Here is a 22,991-nt window from a genome sequence, read left to right on the forward strand (position 1 = left end):
ATAAGGTGTGTAGGTTGCTTAGATCCATTTATGGACTAAAGCAAGCTTCCCGAAGTTGGAACATAAGATTTGATGAGGCAATCAGATCTTATGACTTCGTTAAGAACGAAGATGAGCCTTGTGTATACAGAAAGGTAAGTGGGAGCGCTATTAGCTTTTTGGTGTTATATGTGGATGACATCCTCATCATTGGGAATGACATAGGAATGCTATCCACAGTAAAGACTTGGTTATTTAGACACTTCTCCATAAAGGACTTAGGGGAAGCATCCTATATCTTGGGGATTAGAATCTATAGAGATAGATCCAAAAGGATGCTTGGCTTGTCCCAGTCCAGGTACATAGAAACCATTGTCAAAAGGTTTGGCATGGAAAATTCCAAAAGAGGTCTCATACCGATGAGACATGGGATATCGCTTTCTACGAGTATGTCCCCAAAGACTCCAGAAGAAAGGGCGAACATGGATATGATACCTTATGCCTCAGCAATAGGGTCTATCATGTATGCCATGCTATGTACTAGGCCTGATATAGCGCATGCTCTGAGTGTCACGAGCAGGTATCAGGCGGATCCAGGCTTGGAGCACTGGAAAGCAGTAAAGTGTATCCTTAAGTACTTGAGAAGGACTAAGGATCTTTTACTAGTATATGGAGGTAATAGCCTTAAGGTTGAAGGCTACACTGACTCAAGTTTTCAGTCTGATGTCGATGATAGCAAGTCGAATTCAGGGTATGTGTACACCTTGAATGGAGGAGCAGTGTGCTGGAAGAGTTCCAAGCAAGATACCACTACTGACTCGACCACAGAGGCGGAGTACATTGCCGCATTAGATGCAGCAAAGGAGGGAGTTTGGGAGTCGATACGGATAGCGACAAGTCGACTTCCTTATATTGCGACCACTATGGGGTGATTACTCAAATAAGGGAACCCGGGTCTTATCAGAAGTGTTCTGAGGAGGTTCCAGCTTATAAGAGAGATCGTAACCCGAGGAGATGTAGCAGTGGAAAGAGTTCCATCCGAAGATAACATTGCAGATCCACTAACAAAGCCATTGTCTCAGATTGTCTTTGAGCGTCACAGGGGTCTGATGGGGATCAGACACATAGGTGATTGGCTTTAGGTCAAGTGGGAGATTGCTAGTCATAAGTGCCCAGCAAGCCAATCACGTGAGTGATGGCACGTGTGACTTGATACAGAATCTTTTTGCTTATTATATTTTGGCGTATATCACTTTATAACTATTACATAAATGCATATATATTGTGATGTCCTTGGATTTGTGCAATGAGAATCGGATCGTGATGAGATCACGATAATGAGATCGATTCACCTTTAAACACATATCCTAAATAATCCCGGTCATAGGTTACTCGAGAGGGACATCGTGATAACCGGATAGACTGGTGTGCTGTATACCCGTCCATATGATGGATGCAGCTGGTCTCATAGCTGCTCGTGTAGGGACAATAGGGATACAGTACAGGTGCTCATTGGAGAATGAGTTCACTGATTGATCCGCTTACGGAATGCTGGATGGTTGATGATACCTTATTGTCAGACAACGATTCCGTAGTCCTAGTGGTGTATCTGGTTCTTAGACTTGAGACACCAAGGATGTCCTGTATGAGTGCTCCACTCTTTGATACCAGACTTATAGGTTTGGCTGTTCCCAGATCTAGTACAGCTGGTCATTGGGAGTGGTAGTCGACCTTACGAGGGCTATTGAGTGTCGATAGAGGATCATCCACTCTCGGTATCATGAGAGGAATATCTCATGTGTTCTTGCTCAGACAAATCCCTGGCCAGGGTCATTCGGGTTGAGAGAGAAAGAGTTCTCCGGGAGAATCCGATTAGAGCGAGACTCGAGTAGAAACCGTATGGGTCTGACAGCACCATGCTCGATATACGGTCTCTGGGATATTAGATGGATGAGGGACTATAGGTACATGGTAACTGAGGACAGACAGGTCCAATGGATTGGATTCCCCTGTATCGTCTGGGGACTACGGCGTAGTGGCCTAGTACTTCCGTAGTCGATGAGTCGAGTGAATTATTACAGAGATAATAATTCACTGAGTTAGAAGGAGTTCTGACAGGTATGACTCACGGCCAGCTCGATATTGGGCCTAGAGGGTCACACACATATGGTAGGCATTGCGATGAGTAGAGGTTCGGATATGAGATATCCGACGGAGCCCTTGTCTTATTGGATGCAGATCCAATACCCACTAGGGAAAGGACCCATTAGGGTTTTGACACGGGATCTCTATAAATAGGAGGGATTCACAGCCTCATAGGCTAGAGTCTTTGCTTGCCCTTCCTATTCTCCTCTCCCTCTCCCCCTCAGAGTAGGCCTGGAGCCTCAGAGTAGGCCTGGAGTTTTGAGGAGCGTCGTCGCAACCCTGCTGTGTGGATCACCGCTAGAGAGGAGGACGCTTGACCTCCTTCACCCTCTCCTAAGGATCTGCAAGGAAACAGGGATATACGATCTCCCTAGGTAACACAATCTTTATACGCAGTTTTGTGTTTTGCGGATTTTTGCGCACCAATCTTCGCACGACGACGAACATCTTTTTGGGAATCGGGGATTTTTGTTTTCTTGTTCTTCCGCTGCGCATATGATGTCGCCCCCTATGATTTCCCAACACTCTAAGCAACATGGGATGATTCGAGCGCATCTAAAGAAGAAGAGTCCAACACCGAGCAAGTTGCTCATTACGCCTTTATGGCCATCGAAGAGGAGGTAACGGATTTATTAGATGCTGATTTATCTTTCGATGAATTATTAAATGCCTTCCATGATTTATTTGATGAATGCAAAGTTATAAATAGAAAATACAAGTTGCTAAAAAAGGTACATGATAATCTTACTTGTGAGTTTGATAAGTTAAAAGTCGAACATCATGATAGTTTAAATTCATGTATCAAATGTCATGATTTAGAAACTATACAAAAAGAAAACTTGCTACTTAAGGACACCTTGAAGAAATTCGAGGTTGGTAGCAAGTCATTAAACATGATCCTTACAAACAAGGGTCATGCTCCCAAAAGAAGTGGGATTAGATTTGTGAGGAGTCCTCACCGAAATCCAACTACCTTTGTAAAAGGCCCCATCTTACATGTTCAACACCAAACCAAGTGCAACTTTTGTTGCAAATCTGGACACAAGACACATTGTTGTCCATTCAAGAAAATAAGTCCAAACAAATTAATTTGGGTTCCTAAAGGAACCATGATAAACTCTATGCAACATGATAGAAAATGTAGATCTATTTATGAGGCACCCAAAAGCAAATGGGTACCTAAACATCATCCTTTCTTGTAGAAAACTAAACAATCGCAAGCTAGGAGCAAGAAATGGTACCTTGATAGTGGATGCTCAAGGCATATGACCGGAGATCCATCTTAATTCTCTAAGTTCTCTAGCATAGACGAAGGATATGTTACTTTCGGAGACAACAACAAGGGTAAAATCATTGGCAAAGGAACCATAGGTAACAAATCCAACCTCTCTATTGAAGATGTTTTACTAGTTGATGGTTTAAAACATAACCTCTTGAGCATTAGTCAATTATGTGATAAAGGATATATTATAAGATTTGAATCTAATGCCTGCATCATTGAAAAACCACACAAAAATATATCTATGATTGCATTAAAACAAAACAACGTATACACTATTGACATCAATGACTTATGTGATGAAATGTGCTTTGCCGTTATGAATGAGGATGCTTGGCTATGGCATAGAAGATTAGGTCATGCTAGCATGAAACTAATCAATCAAGTATCATCTAGAGAACTTGTAAGAGGAATTCCTCATATCAAGTTCATCAAAGATAATGTATGTGATGCTTGCCAATTAGGTAAGCAAATTAGGGGTAGCTTCAAAGCTAAGAATCAAATAAGCACCTCTAGGCCCTTACAATTGATCCATATGGACTTGTTCGGACCAATCTCTACATCGAGTCTAGGAGGTAGCAAATACGCCTTTGTCATTATTGATGACTACAGCAGATATACATGGACCTACTTCTTAAAACAAAAAAATGAATGCTTTAGACATTTTACCAAGTTTTGTAAACTTGTTCAAAATGAGAAGGAATCTATGATTTCGTCAATTAGAAGTGATCACGGTGGAGAATTTCAAAACCATGACTTCCAAGAATTCTGTGAACTCAACGGATACAACCATAACTTCTCTACTCCAAGAAATCCTCAACAAAATGGGGTAGTAGAAAGAAAAAATCGAAATTTACAAGAAATGGCAAGAACCATGTTGAATGAACATAGCCTACCCAAATATTTTTGGGCCGAAGCTGTAAACACTGCATGCTATATTTTAAATAGAGTCCTGGTAAGACCCTTACTCACCAAAACTCCTTATGAGTTATGGAATAACAAGAAACCCAATGTCTCATATTTTAAAGTCTTTGGGTGTAAGTGTTTTATCTTGAATGAAAAGGATAACTTAGGAAAATTCGATGCTAAATCTGATGAAGGAATCTTTCTTGGTTATTCTTCGGTTTCTAAAGCTTTTCGCATCTTCAATAAAAGAACTTTAATTATTGAAGAATCCATCCATGTTGTTTTCAATGAGATTTCAGAAATTAAGAAAAATGATCTTGATGATGATGTTAATTTTGATTCCTTGAATTTAAACGAAACCCCGTCTCCAACCAGCAACTTGGTTGCATCCACTTCCAAAACATCCTTACCCAAGGATTGGAAGTATATAGATGCTCATCCTAAGGAGCTAATCCTAGGAGACACATCAAAGGGGGTTCAAACACGATCTTCTTTTAAAAACTTTTGTGCCAACGCCGCTTTTCTCTCCCAAATTGAACCCAAATGTGTTGATGAAGCCATGAAAGATGATTCATGGATTATCGCAATGCAAGATGAATTAAATCAATTTGAGAGAAATGAGGTGTGGACGCTTGTTCCTAGGCCAAATGACCATTTAGTAATTGGTACTAAATGGGTCTTTAGAAACAAGCAAGATGAAAATGGTATCGTGGTTAGAAACAAGGCTAGATTAGTGGCCAAAGGTTTCAACCAAGAAGAAGGTATCGATTACGAAGAAACCTTCGCACCTGTGGCTCGATTGGAAGCCATAAGGATGCTCCTTGCCTACGCTAGTTGCAATAATTTTAAGTTATTTCAAATGGATGTTAAAAGCGCTTTTCTAAATGGTTTCATTTCCGAAGAAATTTATGTTGAACAACCTCCTGGATTTGAAAATAATGGCTACCCTAATCATGTGTTTAGATTAACTAAAGCTCTCTATGGTTTAAAACAAGCCCCAAGGGCTTGGTATGAGAGACTTAGCTCTTTTCTCATTGAAAATAATTTCATAAAAGGCAAGGTTGATACTACATTGTTTATCAAGAATTTTGAAAATGATTTTCTCATTGTTCAGATTTATGTTGATGATATTATCTTTGGTTCTACAAATGAATCTCTTTGTGAATCCTTTGCGAAAACTATGAGTCATGAATTTGAAATGAGTCTAATGGGAGAGTTAACATTCTTCTTAGGCCTACAAATCAAACAACTAAGCAATGGCATATTTATTAGTCAAACCAAATATGCTGTGAGTTTGCTAAAGAAGTTCAAAATGAATAATTCAAAAGCCATTGACACTCCTATGAGCACCTCCACTAAGTTAGAAATTGATGAGAATGGAGAAAGCTTCGATCAAAAAACCTATAAGGGTATGATAGGAAGTTTACTTTACCTCACTGCCACCAGACCAGACATCATGTTCAGTGTAGGACTTTGTGCTAGATTTCAATCAGACCCTAAGATATCTCATCTCAAAGCAGTCAAAAGAATACTCAGATATCTTAATGGAACCACCAATCTAGGATTATGGTACCCAAAATCAGAAAATTTTGAATTAACAGCCTATGCTGATGCGGACTTCGCTGGCTGTAAACTAGACAGAAAAAGCACATCAGGAACATGTCAATTTTTAGGACATGCCCTTGTATCCTGGTCATCTAAGAAACAAAACTCGGTTGCCCTATCAACAACCGAAGCTGAATACATTGCAGCAAGTGCATGCTGTGCACAAGTTGTATGGATGAAAAACACTTTAGAAGATTACAAAGTGAATCTTAAAGATATTCCCATTAAATGTGATAACACGAGTGCAATATGCTTAACTAAAAATCCTATACAACACTCAAGAACAAAACACATTGATATTAGACATCACTTTATACGAGATCATGTCTCTAATCATGTTGTAACCATAGAGTTTATTGATACCAAACATCAACTAGCTGATATCTTCACAAAACCCCTATGTGAAGAACAATTTGATTACATAAGAAGAGAATTAGGAATGTTGAATTGTCCGAATACTTAAAATTATCTTTCGGATGTTATTACTATTACATGCCTTGACAACGCTTGATCAAAAAACATGTTGCAAATTATGTGACAAATATTTTTAATCAAATGCATGTAAGAAGTTCATTTTTCGAGTTGTATGCTAAAAATGGGATGTTCCCGTACACTCTTATGAAAACTCTTTGGAAAATGACTTTCCTCCGTCAAGCAAAAACAATAAAGAGATATATGTGTCATGACTTCCTTTATATGCTTGATAATGCTATCATGCTTTTTGTTGATGACAAAGGGGGAGAAACATATGAATTGATAAACACTATGTCATAGCTGAACTGCCATAATCATATCTATGTCATAGTTGCAAATACTTGAGTGATGCTATAAACAATGTCATGCCATCCTTGCATCACCAAGAGATATGTGAACATGTGCTATAGTTTGCATCATATCTTGATTTGATATTGTGAAGAAAATGCAAACTTGCTAGAAAATCTCAAATGTGTGCATCATGTAAAAAGTCCTTCGTAGCTTTATATGATTACATGATGAATGGTTACAAACACTATCATACAAACTTGATGATGTATGTCATGCCTTGACATCATTCTTGAAGAGATACATCATGATGGGCATCATGATGGGAGCATTGATAAGTTTAACTGATCTAACTTATCAATACGTCACTTGAATTCTTAGGTCTTGAATTCAAGGTTGACTTATCTCAACTATGGCATATAGATAGGGGGAGTTAAGGACAACTCCTTTATCAATTGATTGTCATCATCAAAAAGGGGGAGATTGTTGAATCTCGGATTTTGATGATGAAGTCAATTGTCATTTGTTATCTAATCTATGTGTTGAGATAAGTGTGCAGGATTAACTACGATGAGAGTAAGACAAGCAGCAGGTGTTGCGCCGGAGTCAAGATCATGATCACGTTGGGAGTTCGAGAGTTCGACGGAAGTTCGGACGGTCGTCGGAGGTTCAGAGAGAACAGATCCGAGAAGTCCAGAAGCTTGCCAAGCGAAGCTCGTCGGAACTCGCCAAGTGGATCGTCGCAAAGTCCAGGAGTATGCCGGATGTCCGCAGAAGGATCACCGAGGGTTATCGGTTGATCGACGGAAGTTGGCAGGAAACTCGCCGGAAGAAGCGATTGACGCATCGGAGCAAAGCTGCAGAAGTTGTCTTAGAGTTAATCGTAGTTAGCATGATGATTAAGCATGAAAATGGGAGGTGATCCCATTAGCTTAATCTTGGGGCAATTGGGCCCCTGAAAAGATTCAAAATGGGCCGAATGGAGTGAACCATTCGGACCCTGATTGCACCAGGAGGTGCAACCGCCTGGGCTGTGGGGTTGGGAGGTGCAACCGCCCCAGCCAGGAGGTGCAACCGCCAGGGCTGCGAGGCTGGGAGGTGCAACCGCCCCAGCCGAGAGGTGCAACCGCCCAGAGCTCAGTCTTCGAGCTAGACTGGGCGGTGCAACCTCCTCTGCCAAGAGGTAGCACCGCCAGAGCTCAAGTTTCGAGCTCTGCCAGGCGATGCAACCACCGAGCTCAGTCTTCGAGCTCTGGCAGAGAGGTGCATCAGCCTGAGCTCAGTCTCGAGCTCTGCCAGGTGATGCAATCACCGAGCTCAGTCTTCGAGCTCTGGCAGAGAGGTGGATCAGCCTGAGCTCAGCTTGGAGCTCTGCCAGGTGATGCAACCACCGAGCTCAGTTTCGAGCTCTGCCAGGTGATGCAATCACCAAGCTCAGTCTTCGAGCTCTGCCAGGTGATGCAACCATCGAGCTCAGTCTTCGAGCTCTGGCAGAGAGAAGCAATCGGCAGAGCTCAGTCTTCGAGCTCTGCCAGGCGGTGCCACCTCTCCAGTCGAGAGGTGCAACCGCCTGATCCCAGAATTCTGGGATTTGATCGATTTGATCGTTTTGAGCTCGAATTTTGAATTGGGTTGGGGCCTATAAATACCCCACCCATTCAGCACTGAAAAGATACAGACCTACACCGAAATCTTGATCTTTTCTGTGATTCTAAGAGCTCAAAAGTGTTGTAAAGCCTTTAAGTCTCCTCCTTCTGTTCTTCAAGTTTTCAATTGTAAAGTGAGGAGAGAAAGGTCTGTAAAGGTTGTCTCCTAAGCCTGTCAAAAGGAGAGAAATTGTAAGAGGGAAGTTTGGCCTTCGCCCATTGAAGGAAGGCACCTAGTTGACGTCGGCAACCTCATCGGTGGAGGAAGCCAAAAGTGGAGTAGGTCAAGGCTGACCGAACCACTCTAAATCTCTGGTTTGCGTTTATTTTCGAGCACTTTATCATTACTGCAAACCTCCCTCATCACTACTGCTCTCTGCGCTTTCACGAACAAGTTCTAAGTGCTGTTCTTCCAAATCTGCATTCAGACGTAAATTCGTATTTTCATACATTACAGTTTACGTTTACGTTTGATTCTGCAGAACTGTTTTCCGTGCTTTTACGAACGAGCTTCTTTGCAGTTTACGCTTACATTTTAATCCTATTAATAACTGCAATCTGTCCTCTACGATTTTACGAACGAGTTTCAACATTTAGACGTAAAACTGCATTCAGACGTAAATCGGCTTTCCTCGCTCAATCATCATATTTCAGTTCACGTTTACGTCTTGATTTCAACTGCATACTGCCTTCTGCGAGTATACAAACGAGTTTCAAAGTTTAGACGTAAATCTGCGTCTAGACGTAAAACTGCGTTTAGACGTAAATCTGTGTTTAGACGTAAAACTGCGTTTAGACGTAAAACTGCGTTTAGACGTAAATCTGCGTTTAGACGTAAAACTGCATTTAGACGTAAATCTGCGTTTAGACGTAAATCTGCGTTTAGACGTAAATCTGCATTTAGACGTAAATCTGAGTTTAGACGCAAAACTGCGCTTAGACGCAAAACTGCGCTTAAACGCAATCTGCGCTTAGACGCAAACTGCACTTAGATACAAACTGAGAATTTGCTTTTGCATCATAATAGTTTTTGAACGAACGCAGCTTTTGGTTTTTAAATTATTATAAGATTTCCGCTGCACTAATTCACCCCCCCCCTCTTAGTGCTCTCGATCCTAACACAATCTTCTAATATGTTCCTCCGGCATAACATGATTTTCCTGCTATAATTGTCTTATCTTGATTGAAGCATCCTGCATCACTCAAAACGCAGATTAAAACATAAACACATATCGATTGATTTCATCGTCAAAATATGATATTCAACATTTTTTCCAATAACTACTCTTTTCATCGGATGAATGGGCCAATTCCTCATGTATAAGATTTATAGTATCGATTACAATGTTTAAATAGGCTTACAGTGTTTTTGGCACCTCCATCAAAAATACTATAAATATATTCAAAAAAATTGTAACTAAGGTAAATTGTCTCAAAACTAAAAAAAATAGCTCATGTATAAAAATATGATTTCAAATAAGTATTTTTATTGGTTTAGGAAGATTAACAATCAAACATACAGACTTCTATTTTAGTTATATTATTTTTAAATAGATTTATAATATTTTAAACCGATTAGAAAATACGAGGAATTGTACCGATTTATTCTATGGACGTATCCACTGAAAAAAAAAAAAAAAAAGAGTTGTTGTTGTGTCTTGTTAAGGGTCGATTGGAAAAATAAGACACTGATGGGAAAATATGAAAAAGGGGAGTACTTCTTTGGAAAAGAGGAAAGAGAAGGGTTTTTCCGAGAAATCATCCTAAAACCAATAATCTTATATATTTTTTTCAATATCAAGCTTGATAAAGATAGGAGAAGTCTCTTGCGAAGAATTTGACAAAACAAAAAATATGTTAGGTTATCTGCCATAATAATAATATTGTCTCGAATGTTCTCCCCAACACTAAATATATATTAATTTTATAAGATAATAAAATTGACAAATTTTATTCCATAGAGCTCTTTATCTCTGAAGTCAACAACTTGGAAATGTTATGTTTCTCAAGAATTATTAACCTGAAATGTGGAGACAGCAGCCGAAATAGAATTATTAAAATAATGTCATTACTTTTTTTGTTAAATTCTACAGTAGATATATTTAGCTCAGAACTTTTGTTAAGACCAATCAGGAGATATAGTTAAGGACTCCACAACTAGATCAGACTTATCCCCATAAAAAAACTTTCTAAAGATCGGGGACGAAAATAGTAGTCCTGCTGATTAGAGGAGGAATCAAGAGCCAAAAAATAATTATGATAGAATATCATTCACATAATTGGCACCAAAAAACATTTTTCCTTCTTCTATAAATGACTGACGTATGAAAATCTTGGTAATTTATCTATTATTTCTTCAGGCAATTTAGATTTAGACTTGGTGCACCAATTAATATGGGTCAGCCAATTAAGGACACTGAGTTCATTATTTATGATGTGAAGATAAATACAATCCTCCTCTTTGAAAATTCCCAATCAGTCCTTCATTTCTCTGATGGCAGTGTCCAACTTATCGACACCAAGGATTTGAAAGCTGCCAGTCTTATACAATGAACATAGTTTGTAGTGCATAAATATGGACAGCCAATAGATATCTGCTCCGTACCATTGGATCTGGATCTAACGGCGGTGTTCATGGATATCTGTTTGATTGTGCCTCTCTCTCCATTTGTGTCGTGTCAAAGACGACAGAAACAGTGTCTACTTGAAGAGCAGAATATAGTAGACGAGACTTAATCCTAATCTCCTTTTTCTCCGCCGTTTTGCTGTCTGAAGTATATCGACAACGCTCCCCCTAAACTAACGTCGTCGTGTAATAAATGTCTACTTGGGGTTTCCTTTTGCCTTCGACGAGCCTCCAATTTCTTCTCCAAATACACTAAGAAGTTTACTACATCAGTTATTCCTTGCTTGCCTTGCTCTATTGGCAGGACAGATTCTTTCAGAAGAATCTGTTTTAGTGCCATGCAAAAAAACAAATCTCTTGGGTAGTGTTACTTTGTTCCTTTGTATGTATTGACTTTTAGGATTTTTTGTTGATGCTGCCGTTGAGAAGAATGAGCTCTTTGAGGAAGGTATCGTTGTTCTCAAGAACTGGAGAGAAAGGTTACAAGGAACAAGTTCGGGCTGCTGCCAATGGCCATGCCCGATGTACATAATGAACATGGTGTGGGATGCGCTTGATGGATGGATGGATGGATCTCGTTGTGTTATTGTCGCCGATGAGATCGCCTGCTCCCTCCAGGACCAGCAATGTCGGCATACTATGAAGCCTCTGTATAGTTCTCATCCTCCTCCTCCGCCCAAGCTTCCCGGTTTTTATAGTCCCATGACCTTTGTAAGTTTCAACGGTAGAAAAGCATATCATGTTTACCCACATACAGGATTGAAGATTTTAGTCGAGATCAATACTCCATAAACGGTTAGCAATTCAGCTGTTCCCTCGGTGATTCGGACCAACCGTGATCCTTTCCGGAGTACATCACAGTCTGACATGGATGAGAGCGCAAAATCTAAGTATTAAAATCCTGTATAACTATATTTGAAACAAGTTCGATAAAGCCTCTCTAATACTTAAGTTAACAAATGGACTAGATGATTCGGTCTAATATTGAATCTTAAAAAAAATTAATTAAAATAGATTAGATGTCAAACAATGATGTACCTAGATGCTTTTATAGTGAGTGGCTAGTGGCCATAAGAATTGGAGGCACACTCATGAGAATGAAGATTGGAGATTTGAGATAGTTACTCAAGTTATCTATTCATGAATGCTTGTTTAATTATGTGTTTGAATATAGATATCTCGAGATCACTAATAATTCTTTCATCGATTCAAATATTTTTTTTATTTTAAATATTCTCTTTTAACGCATTGTCACATATACTCTATCATTTGTTGTTGAGATATTGATAATTTATTATACTATATCATTTGTCACATATCATACTTCGATGCATGAAGTAGTGTTGGAGTAAGATGTGATCTTCAGGGCTATCAATACTATATAAAGAAAAAGGGTTTATAGTTAATGAAAATTTTTCTTGATTACTTAAGTAGCACTTTTGATTAATTTGATCGCAATGGGGTCAAAGATGGTGCTTTAGGTCAATTCAAATATATTGGCATTGAAAATACTTTAGATCGATTTAGCCACACTAGTGTTGAAGATACCATTTTGAGTCCAACGGTCACCTTAACATTAAAGATAGCACTTTGGATTTATTTGATTATATTGGTCTAGAAGATAGTATTTTAGACCAATTTGACCGTGTTGGCATCAAAGATAATAGTATAGGCCAATTTGACTTTGTTGGTATTAAAGATTAATCTTTGGACCAATTCGATCATGATGGCATTGAAGGTAGCACATCAAGTTGATTGAGTTATTGGTGTCTAAAAGATAGAACTTTGGATTAATTCAATTGTATTAGCATTAAAGATAACACTTTGAGTTGGTCTGATAGTGTTAGCACGGAAGATAGTGCTTCGGGCCAATTTAATCATATTACCATCGAAGATAATATTCTGGGTTGATTTAGTCGCTAGAAGATTGTTCCTTTTGAAAAACTCTGACTTACTTAGGTGTGATTATCATGCATCTCTCTCGTAGTCTTGTCATTCATTTAAATAATAGATTCAAAATATACAAAATTTGTATTCAGACATAGGTACCTACATCAGTTATAAGTTATACAGCCGAATATATCCTTAACTTTCCCTAATCTTACTATCTCATTTCGTTTCCCCAGCCTCGTGTCTCCTGCTTTGATGATGTTGTTGATGAGCCCAAAACAATGTTTAACCATAAGAGTAGAGAATCAATGTCTTGCACGCCATTGTCTTGAAACAAATATCAAACCTTAAAGGAAAGTGCAACTATGAAATGCTTCTACACCACCAGGAATTAAACAAGGATGACAGAGTTCATTATACTTCATTATATGAAATAAGCATATTTAGTTCCCTACTAAATAAGGAAGGAGGAAGCTCTTGTAATCCCCAGAAGTCTCTTTACCCACAGCATATTCGAGAGTGACAACAGTTTTGGGGTGACACAATGCATCGGACTGCCATTCGTAGTGGCGATGCAAATTCATTTGGAGACTCAGTAGTCAAAATGTCGTCGCCTTTGTTATGGGAATGTCGTATTCGTCTTTGTAACAGTCCAAGATAGCGCAAAGTTGGGCCTTGCTTCTGGTACTCAGCATTCGAATGAGCTCACCGTGGCTGAAGTTCTGTGACTTGATAGCCATTATATAGATGACATCTATTTAATGGCTTGCATAGCATTTTGGCTTCCAAACGAGCAACACCTATGTCAGATCTCATCACCATCTTATCTGTACGTGCTCACCAGTGAAACCAAAAGCTGCAATGCAAGCCATTATATAGATGACATATCACCACTATGTATAAATGCCATAATTCTGAAGTGTCATACCTGTCTAAATTTCCAACTGTGAGGGCTGCAACGTCTCCTTCCTTCCAGGGAACGTCTATAACGAGCATGGTATTCCTCCTTCACCGCCAGCAGCTCTTTCGGGGAACTGACGCATGCAATTTCTATGATCGCTTGGTAGTCGATATTCTTTTTCACGGCGATGTTAGTGATGATAGTCTCTCTTTGAATCGAGTCCAATATCCAGCGGTAGACGACTCTCTACAAGAGGAAGGAATACATGCAAGCAAGCTGCAACAAATGGCTGCACCATATCGACGAGGATGCAGTAGATAAAATTATGGACCTCAAAAGCCACTTTCTAAGATTCTCCTTGTATTGTTCCTCAAAACCCAATCTTATTTGCTTCCGTTTGAATAGCATCTCTGTGTACTAGTAGTATATTGATGATTACTTCTCCATCCTAACACAAGTGTTGTTCGGTGCTTTCGGGTTCATTATGAATCTTGGGTTTTGCTGTGTCGTCAATAAGATGAAGCCAATTCTTAACGAGTAACAACAACAACAGAGAAGAAAAATATTGACAATTTTGTTTCAAAAGTTTAAGAACCCTACTTGTTTCAAGGTGGCATGGCGAAAGGACAAGGGGGCAAGAAGTGCTACAGATATAGAATCTGTCAAAAAAATTGCCATTATCATGAGTGAAGCCATTTGATTCTTTGTTAAAAATAACAAGAAAAAAAAAGAAGAAGAAGAAAGCATGTATCAAAGACTCAAAACAAAAATTTAAGATGAGTGCTTAGCCTCTTGGATGAGTGATGATACAACCCAATGTCCTACCCATCTAATGTTAGCCTTCTGATATCTAACATATGATACAACCCAATGTCCTACCCATCTAATGTTTTCTCCAAAATTCCTTTATCACCTAAGCTTTTCCTACTCATCTAATTAAATCTGATTTAAAAAAAAAAAATTTGTTAGAAGTTTAAAAATTTGTAGTGTTAGGTATTTTTTTTTTTAAAAATTGATATTTTCCTACTTGTTGCCCAAAATGTTACCCTACATTGAAATTACGAGATAAATACATAAATATTTCCATTTCAGGAGCATTGTGCAAATATCAAATAAAAAAGAAAAAAAAGGAAAAAGTGTATTAAGCTTAAGCTTGATTTAGGTCTGTTCGATCGCTTAAACGTAGATTTATTCTAAGGCTGATCCCAGATCAATTAATAGCAAATTGATTGTGATATAAGACTAAAACAAACTTGTTTACACTTGACCAAGTTAATAAGTACTTGAATTATTTAGATTGATTACAAGTCCCAAGTAACCGCATAGCATGCGTTCCATCAAATCAGCTTCTGTTCGCGAATCTAAAGTTATTCACCAAGCATCACGACTCCATGTATCTTTTGGGTTCCGAGTCACAGTGACCCAGTCAAACATTGTGGATCACATGAAATCGCTTTTGCCCAAGTTAGCTGATTTAAAAAGACTTGGCCAGACATTACAAATTGACCACAGGTCATTTTAAAATTCATTCGACTCGAATATTTATGTATCCCATCACATCATCTTTTACCAAGATTTGCCAAACATTATGCTTAATGGGTTTGGACCCGATAAAACGAACCCGGTCACATTCTAGCCATCAATTTTAGCTCAAACCGTAATGTCATTTCTGCTGCTAACTCAAATTAAATAGATCAAATTTCAACTCGAGTTCAGATAAATTTATTGCGTACACGAGAGGTATATGTAAATACGGCACGTTTTCGGAGGATATTTAAGTAAAGTCACAAGGGTTTTTTTATTTTATTTTATATATATGGAAAAGCATGGATTTATCAGCTCCGGCGACAAATCCTTAAAACAGGTTACGATTTCTCGTTCTTCCATTTGTCCGAATACCTCCGCTTCCGCTCTCGGTCTCTCTCCTCTCTCTCTCCCTGCCTTCTCTTTTCTGTGGCTCGGCTTTTTTCTTCATGGTGGAAGCAATAGAGGTAGTCGATCGAGGCTTCCCAGGGCTTTCATTCAGGATCTAGGATCTGCAATTGGAGGACGGGGCGTCTTGATGAACGATTCCAAGGCGATGGATCTGGAGAAGACGGAGTTCTCGTCGGACGGAAAGGGAGCAGCGGCGGCCCCCGCCTGCTCGATTTGCCTCGAGCTGGTACTGGATCAGGGGAGGAGATCCACCGCTAAGCTCCAATGCGGGCATGAGTTCCATCTAGGTGACGAATTTCTTTACCCTTTCCTACGTGATGACCTTTCTTAGCTGATCCTGTACCCGTTCTAGCCTTTCTCCTTTCTGGTTTGAATTTTAATTTTAAGCTGCATGCTTGCACTTCCTGCTGTCAAAATCGGGTTTTTGGTCCCGATTCATCTTTCTCTACCTGGATCTGTTGCTGCTGTATGTTCTTTCTGGAACTCGTAATTTGTTGCTCTCATGAATGGTCGATGTTACAGTTGGATCGATGTTAAGGACTCTGTCCTTGAGCAAAAGATTCGACATTTATGATAATTTGACATGGTATTAAAATTCCGTTATCTGGACTAAAGGATCAATTAGCTGATCTGGAATAGATAAGCCTTGAAGCTCGAGTTGTTTATGTTCATCTGGTCAGCCATTTGATCTATGTTTTAGGTGACCGATTTTCTGACAGGAATTTGAAATCTTGTCAAATGATTGTGCTTCGAGATACAGATAGCAGTCATGACGAACCTTTCATTCTGGTTTTAGTCCCTAGTGTGGGAAAGAGAGATCCGAACTTAATCAGTTAAAATAAGTTCTTTCAATTTTTACTTATTTTTCTACTGAAATAGAAATTTGACATTAATTGTTTTCTATCATGTAGAATGATGTGTATAAAGGTGGAATTTCTTTTCCTTGAAGAAGTTGAACTTGATATTAGTGCTACAAGGTGGTTTTAGGCTAACTTTGGTCCATGTATTCTGTTGCTAAGGACATTCTTTTACATGCAGTTGTGCCGGGTAATTGATTTAACCTATGTAACTAAAGAACTGTTATAAGCAGAAGGGTGGCTCCAATTCCATTTTGTTATTCGGCTATAAAATTTAGGTATTAACATATATGAAGGTAAATTTTGATCTTAAGAAATGTTCTGTTATTTATAGTTGAATGTGATGCTAATTCTTTCTCAATGATAATTTGGTCCATTAGATTTGCAGCTTGCTACATCATGGACCTGTAGTAGTATTGATGGAAGACTAAATATTTGGCAGGGACTTTATGGCTTCTTCTTATTGTTGTATATATGACTAAATATTGTCACTGACACTTCATGAATAAGTTGTTTCCTTAGAAAAGTTTTCTTTTAACTGATAAAAGAACAAAATTTCCTATACAGAATTAAATCTTCATTCTTAAACTTATTTTATGTGATTTATCAATGTAGGGTTAATGTACAAGGTGTGGCAACAATTTTTCTTCTATCATTGATTCTTGAGTGTTCAATAGCTATTTGCATCATTGAGTTAGAAACAAGGTTTGCAATACCGAATGATACCGCCCGTACCGGTCCGTCAGCAGACCGGTACACAAACAGCCCACTATCGAGCAGTACCGTCGATTGAGGCGTTATCGTCGACGGTGATCGAGGAAGAAGAAAGAAGAGGGAGAAGGGGAAGAAAGAAACAGGACAAAAAAGGGAGAACCCGGAGATTGTTGCTCTCCTCCTCGTTTGTTGGCGACTTCTCATCTACGCACGGGAGAGGAGGCATCCGCGTCGCGGGGCGGAGAGAGGCGAAGATGTTTTTATTTTCTTCTCTTCTCGGGCGAAATTGCAATTTTTTTTTAATCTGCGATGTTGCCCGAGACATAACTTTTTTTTTTATCCATGACGTCGCCTCGGTGACGTCGCCCGAGAAGAGAGGTGACGTTGCCCCGCATAGAGGTAAACTGAGCCGTTTACCTATATATATATATATATATATATATAATTTATAATTATATATATATATATATACCGAGCGGTTACCGAAATATACCGCTCGGTATATAGTATCGTACCGTACTGAATAAGTCTCGAAATTTTGGTACGGTACGGAATTTCAGTCCTTGGTTAGAAAGACTGAGATTGGGAATGAATATAACTAATTAGAGACCTGAAAATGGCAGTATATAATTGCTGAGAGAAATAATTGATTGTTTTCTTATCTCTGATCCTGGAGAAACTAAAAAATAACATGATAGTTTACTAATATTGCTAGGACATTGTATTATATTTTCTCCTTTATGGAGAAGATAGTATATTTTCTGATTGCAGAACTTGAGTGTGATTTTATGCTCTTATTTCACCGAAATTGGGTAACTGATGCCTCGTTTGCCTGTTATTCTCAAGGGAATGTCTCTTTCTTCGTGATGCACATGTGAAAATACTAAAATGTGCTATTTTGTGTAATATTACTTTTGAAATTAGAAGGACAATGAAATAGAGTGAGGGCCTTTCTCAGGTAGATATGAGAAAAAATAAAGGTGAGTGGGCATAGTTGGGAGTATAGTTTAGTTTCTAGCAAAAGAAGCAATGCACTAGTGACCTTAATATTGTATATTTGCATAACATATGTAGTAGCAAAATGTATTATCATTTAAGAAATAAATTTTATGACTTCGGCAACCCATCGATTGAGTTTATTTGGGTAGTAAATTTTGCTCTGTGAATATGTTGTGCATTGAAACTTGATAAAGGAACCCGATGCCTATGAAAAAGGTCCATTTTATTTATAAGAAAAATAAATAAATAGTAAAAGGAAATTTTATGGGATAGAGTGCTTTTGGAAATTTAATAATATCTTTTTTAAAGGACAAAGCAAATATAGATGTGTTATAGGTTTTGCATAAATATGGTGTACATATGTTCTTAGATGAATGGAGACTGACCAATCGAGAGTTGAATGAACAAGGATTGACATAGATGGACTCAAGTTTGGAGTTGAAATTATACATCTTTGTGTTAAGGAGTGAGTGGCTGGACCTGAACTACTCCTGATTGGGTGCACCTTCTATATCAGATTAATTTTCTACTTTTCCGCTTTCTTAAGATATTTATTATCTATAATTTAAGTTGTTATGCTTAATAAGTTTAGTCAGATTTTGGATTTTATTTTCATCCAGCATTCTATTTTTGTTTTAGATAGGGCTAAGAGAGCTCTTAAGCCACAGAGGTTGATGTTTAGAGAGTTCCAAACATGTAATAAATAGGATATTGTGGGATTCCGATATATCCAAAATTTAGAACTATCCCATAAGTAATTCTGTTTTACCATATATTTGATGTGTCTTGAACATAGAGACCTAGACTTAGTATTGGCTTTTTCATTTAATAGGTTTATCATAATTTGTATCTCTCTCTCTCTCTGTATCTATTCTCTCTTTTATCTTTGGCAGACCAAGTTTCCTCCTCAAATCGGAGAATACATTTATAAGAGGGTCATATCCTGTACATTATCAACCGTATAAAATGAGGTAAATATAAATTAATATTAATGGTATTACTATATTAGTCATAGACGTCATATATGACAATATAGATAAGACAAATGCTTTCCGTATGAGCACAAATTGTATGTGATAGCCATTGGTTACTTCCCATATGTGTTTGGGATACTTCAGAATATTTCATGGTTGCATTTGAACAAGGTTTGCCAAATCGGGTACCAGACCCAACTCGGAGATTTGTCGGGCCGGTATGTATTGGTTTGTACCGGTGTATTGACATGTGGTACATCGGTAAGTATTGGTGTTTCGGAGAGGAAGAAAAAAGGGAGAAGAGGAAGGGATAGTGGAGGAAGGAGGAAGAAAGAGGGAAGAAGAGGAAGCGACGTTGGAGGAAGAAGGAAGAAGGAAGAGGGAGAGGAAGAGAAAGAGGAGAAGAGACTCACCTAGGATGTGGTGGTGTGCAACAAGGTCGCAGCAAGCGGAGGTTGCTGTAGCCGCTTGCGCTTGCGTGAAAACCATCGATCACAGCTTCGGTCGTGTGGCGGTGTGCAGCATCGATCAGGGCAAGTGGGGGTCATGGTGGTGAGAAATCACAAGCTTGCAGCTTGCATCACCACTGCTTCTCATGTGAGAAGCAGTGGTGATGCTCGCGTGAGAAGTGGGAGTTAGGGTTTCCCACTTCCCTTTTATATGTTGGACCGGACCAGGGTGGGTCCGTGATAGAACCCTTGCAGATTCTAAACTTGGGGTTGATCTCTTTCGGGGATCGGCCTCCTTGGAACTCTATAGGGGTTCCTCCCTCCAAGTTGCTGCTCAAAGGCTGCAGAAAAGATTCATCTATTGCTTATCAAAAGAGAAGGAATACATGGCTATTTATAGGGCTTCTAAACCCTAACTCCTAATAGGACTCCTACTTAAGACTTTTACTTCTAACCAACACCTAATATGACTCCTACTCAAGACTCCTATTCCCTTACAACTCCTAATTCTTCTCTAAGAAAAAACCTCATAACAGAATGTTCCTCTCAATTAGGACTCTCCTAGTTAGAGTCCTAACAGAGTCCTAACAGAATGCCCCTCTCAATTAGGACTCTCATAGCTAGAGTCCTAACAGACCCGCCCTCTTCAAATCAGCCTTGTCCTCAAGGCTGAGATTCCATGAACTCAGGGAACCGGGTCTTCAGCTCCTCATATGGTTCCCATGTGGTGTCTTCAAGTGGTAGATTATTCCAATGCACTAGTACATCAGTAGAGGGACGTCGGCGACGCATCACAATCCTGCGATCGAGGATGGCTTGTGGTTGGGCTTGAATAACTCCATCCTCAGTTGTGTTGGGCAGTTGGATCTGGGGTGACTCGTGTTCTCCCAACTTGGGCTTTAGGCATGATACGTGGAATACAGGGTGAATTTTGGCATCCTCAGGTAATTGAAGTCTGTACGCCACGGCTCCATTACGCTCTGTGATCTGATAGGGCCCATAAAAACGTGGGGATAGCTTCATGGAGGCTCGAGTGTTGATAGAGAGTTGCTTGTATGGTTGTAGGCGAAGATAAACCTAATCTCCCATTGAAAATTCTCTTTCACTTCGACGTGTGTCGGCTTGCTGCTTCATTCTGGCTTGAGCGGTAGAGAGATTATCTTTTAACAGTTGTAAGAGTTTGTCCCTATCAATCAATTCTTGGTCAACTTGATCTACCTTGGCCGAGCCAATTACATACTTTGGAATCACAGGGGCTGGTCGACCATACAATGCTTCATAAGGGGCACATTTTGTAGATGAATGATATGTAGTATTATACCACCATTCGGCCCAGGGAAGCCATTTCGCCCACTCGTTTGGTCGGTCGCTAGCGAAACACCGGAGGTACGTCTCTAAGCACCTATTTACCACCTCTGTTTGGCCGTCAGTTTGTGGATAATACGCTGTGCTCATCTTGAGTTTGGTGCCTTGTAACTGAAATAACTCGGTCCAAAATTTACTAGTGAAGATCCTGTCACGATCACTTACGATGAACCTTGGCATCCTATGCAGTTTAACAATATTTTCTATGAAAATCTGGGCAATACCAGCAGTAGTGTAGGGATTTCTCACAGCACAAAAATGAGCATATTTCGTAAGTCGATCAACCACCACGAGAATCGTGCTTTTACCTTTGGAAGATGGCAGCCCTTCAATGGAGTCCATGGAGATGTCAGTCCACACTGAGTCTGGTATGGGTAGTGGTTGTAGCTTCCTTGGATTTGCCACAGTTTCACCCTTGTGCTGTTGACATACATCACATTGTGCCACATATTCAACAATAATTTTTTTCATCCCTCTCCAATAAAAATTTTGCTTCACTCTTTTGTAGGTTCTTAGGAATCCAGAGTGCCCTGCTGAAGGTATGGAGTGCATTTCGTGCAAGATGATTGCAAGGGGAGTCAGGTATAAGCACAATGCGACCTTTGTAGCGTAGATCCCTCGAATCCCAAGTGTAGTGGGCTATTGCACTTGGATCCTCCTCCAATTTTTTTATTATGTTGCTGATCTCTGGATCCTTCTTCCATTCTTCCCTAATGTCCTCGAGGAGACCGGTGGTAGGAAGGGAGATGGTTGAAACCTTAGCTTGTTCAGGTAGCCGTGAGAGTGCATCTGCAACAACGTTTTCTTTCCCCTTTTTGTAAATAATTTCATAATCAAATCCAAGAAGTTTGGTTACCCGTTTTTGCTGGTCAGGGGATGATATCTTTTGCTCCAAAAAGTACTCGAGGCTTTTATGGTTAGTTTTAATTTGAAATCGCCGGCCGATCAGGTAGGGTCTCCACCTCGTTATTACGTATACAATGGCAAGCATCTCCTTATCATATACTGACATGTTTTGATGGGAGGGAGATAATGCCTTGCTAGTGTATGCGAGTGGTCGACCATTTTGCATGAGAACAACTCCAATTCCGACTCCAGATACGTCGGCCTCAATGATGAAGGGTCTATTAAAATCTGGTAGCGCAAGCACCGACGTCGTTGTCATGGCTGCTTTAAGTTTGTCGAAGGCAGCAGAGGCTTTGTCCGACCATTGGAAAGCATCTTTTTTCAGTAAAGAAGTGAGTGGTGCACTGATCTTCCCATAGTCCTTAACAAATTTTCGGTAGTAGCCCGTTAGTCCAAGGAACCCCCGTAGTAATTTCACATTTGTAGGTTTCGGCCAGCCTTGCATTGCCTCAATTTTTGTTGGGTCTACCGCCACTCCTTCTGATATTATATGCCCAAGGTACTCTACTTTTTGCTGGAGAAAGCTGCACTTTGGTTGCTTAACAAAAAGAGTATTCTCCCGAAGGATCGTCAAAACAATCCGTAAATGCTGAAAGTGAGTCTCAAAAGAAGGGCTATAAACGAGAATATCATCGAAAAATACCAGCACAAATTTACGTAGAAAGCTTCGAAATATATCATTCATGAGACTTTGAAAGGTTGAAGGAGCATTAGTGAGTCCAAAAGGCATTACCAAGAATTCATAATGGTCATCATGTGTGCGAAATGCAGTTTTTGGAATGTCATCGTCACATACCCGAATTTGGTGGTAACCGGATCGGAGGTCCAACTTCGTGAAGACTCGAGCTCCTTTCAATTCATCAAGAAGTTCATCCACCACTGGTATTGGGTATTTGTCCTTGACGGCGATGCACATCCGCCAAGTTTCGTCCTTCTTGCGTACAAGTAGCACCGGTGAGGAATAGGGGCTGCAACTTGGCCGAATCACCATTGTTTCAAGTATCTCCTTTACGATCTTTTCAATTTCATCTTTCTGGAGGTGAGGATATCGAT

The 22,991-nt window shown here is 39.5% G+C and overlaps 1 protein-coding gene and 1 pseudogene across 1 annotated transcript in view; one reads left to right on the top strand and one right to left on the bottom strand.

Moving 5' to 3' along the window:
• Positions 1–13,281: 13,281 nt before the first annotated feature.
• Positions 13,282–14,417, bottom strand: LOC135620375 (annexin-like protein RJ4; annotated as a pseudogene).
• Positions 14,418–15,576: 1,159 nt separating this feature from the next.
• LOC103994838 (E3 ubiquitin-protein ligase IPI1) overlaps positions 15,577–22,991 on the top strand; it is a 32,372-nt gene continuing 24,957 nt past the window's right edge. Inside the window, exon 1 of the mRNA XM_009415278.3 lies at positions 15,577–15,961. Within this exon, the coding sequence (XP_009413553.2) occupies positions 15,802–15,961 (160 nt within the window). The 5' untranslated portion in view covers positions 15,577–15,801. The remainder of the gene's footprint in view (positions 15,962–22,991) is intronic.

Source organism: Musa acuminata, chromosome BXJ2-8 (assembly GCF_036884655.1).
Source record: "Musa acuminata AAA Group cultivar baxijiao chromosome BXJ2-8, Cavendish_Baxijiao_AAA, whole genome shotgun sequence".
Taxonomy (NCBI): Eukaryota; Viridiplantae; Streptophyta; class Magnoliopsida; order Zingiberales; family Musaceae; genus Musa; species Musa acuminata.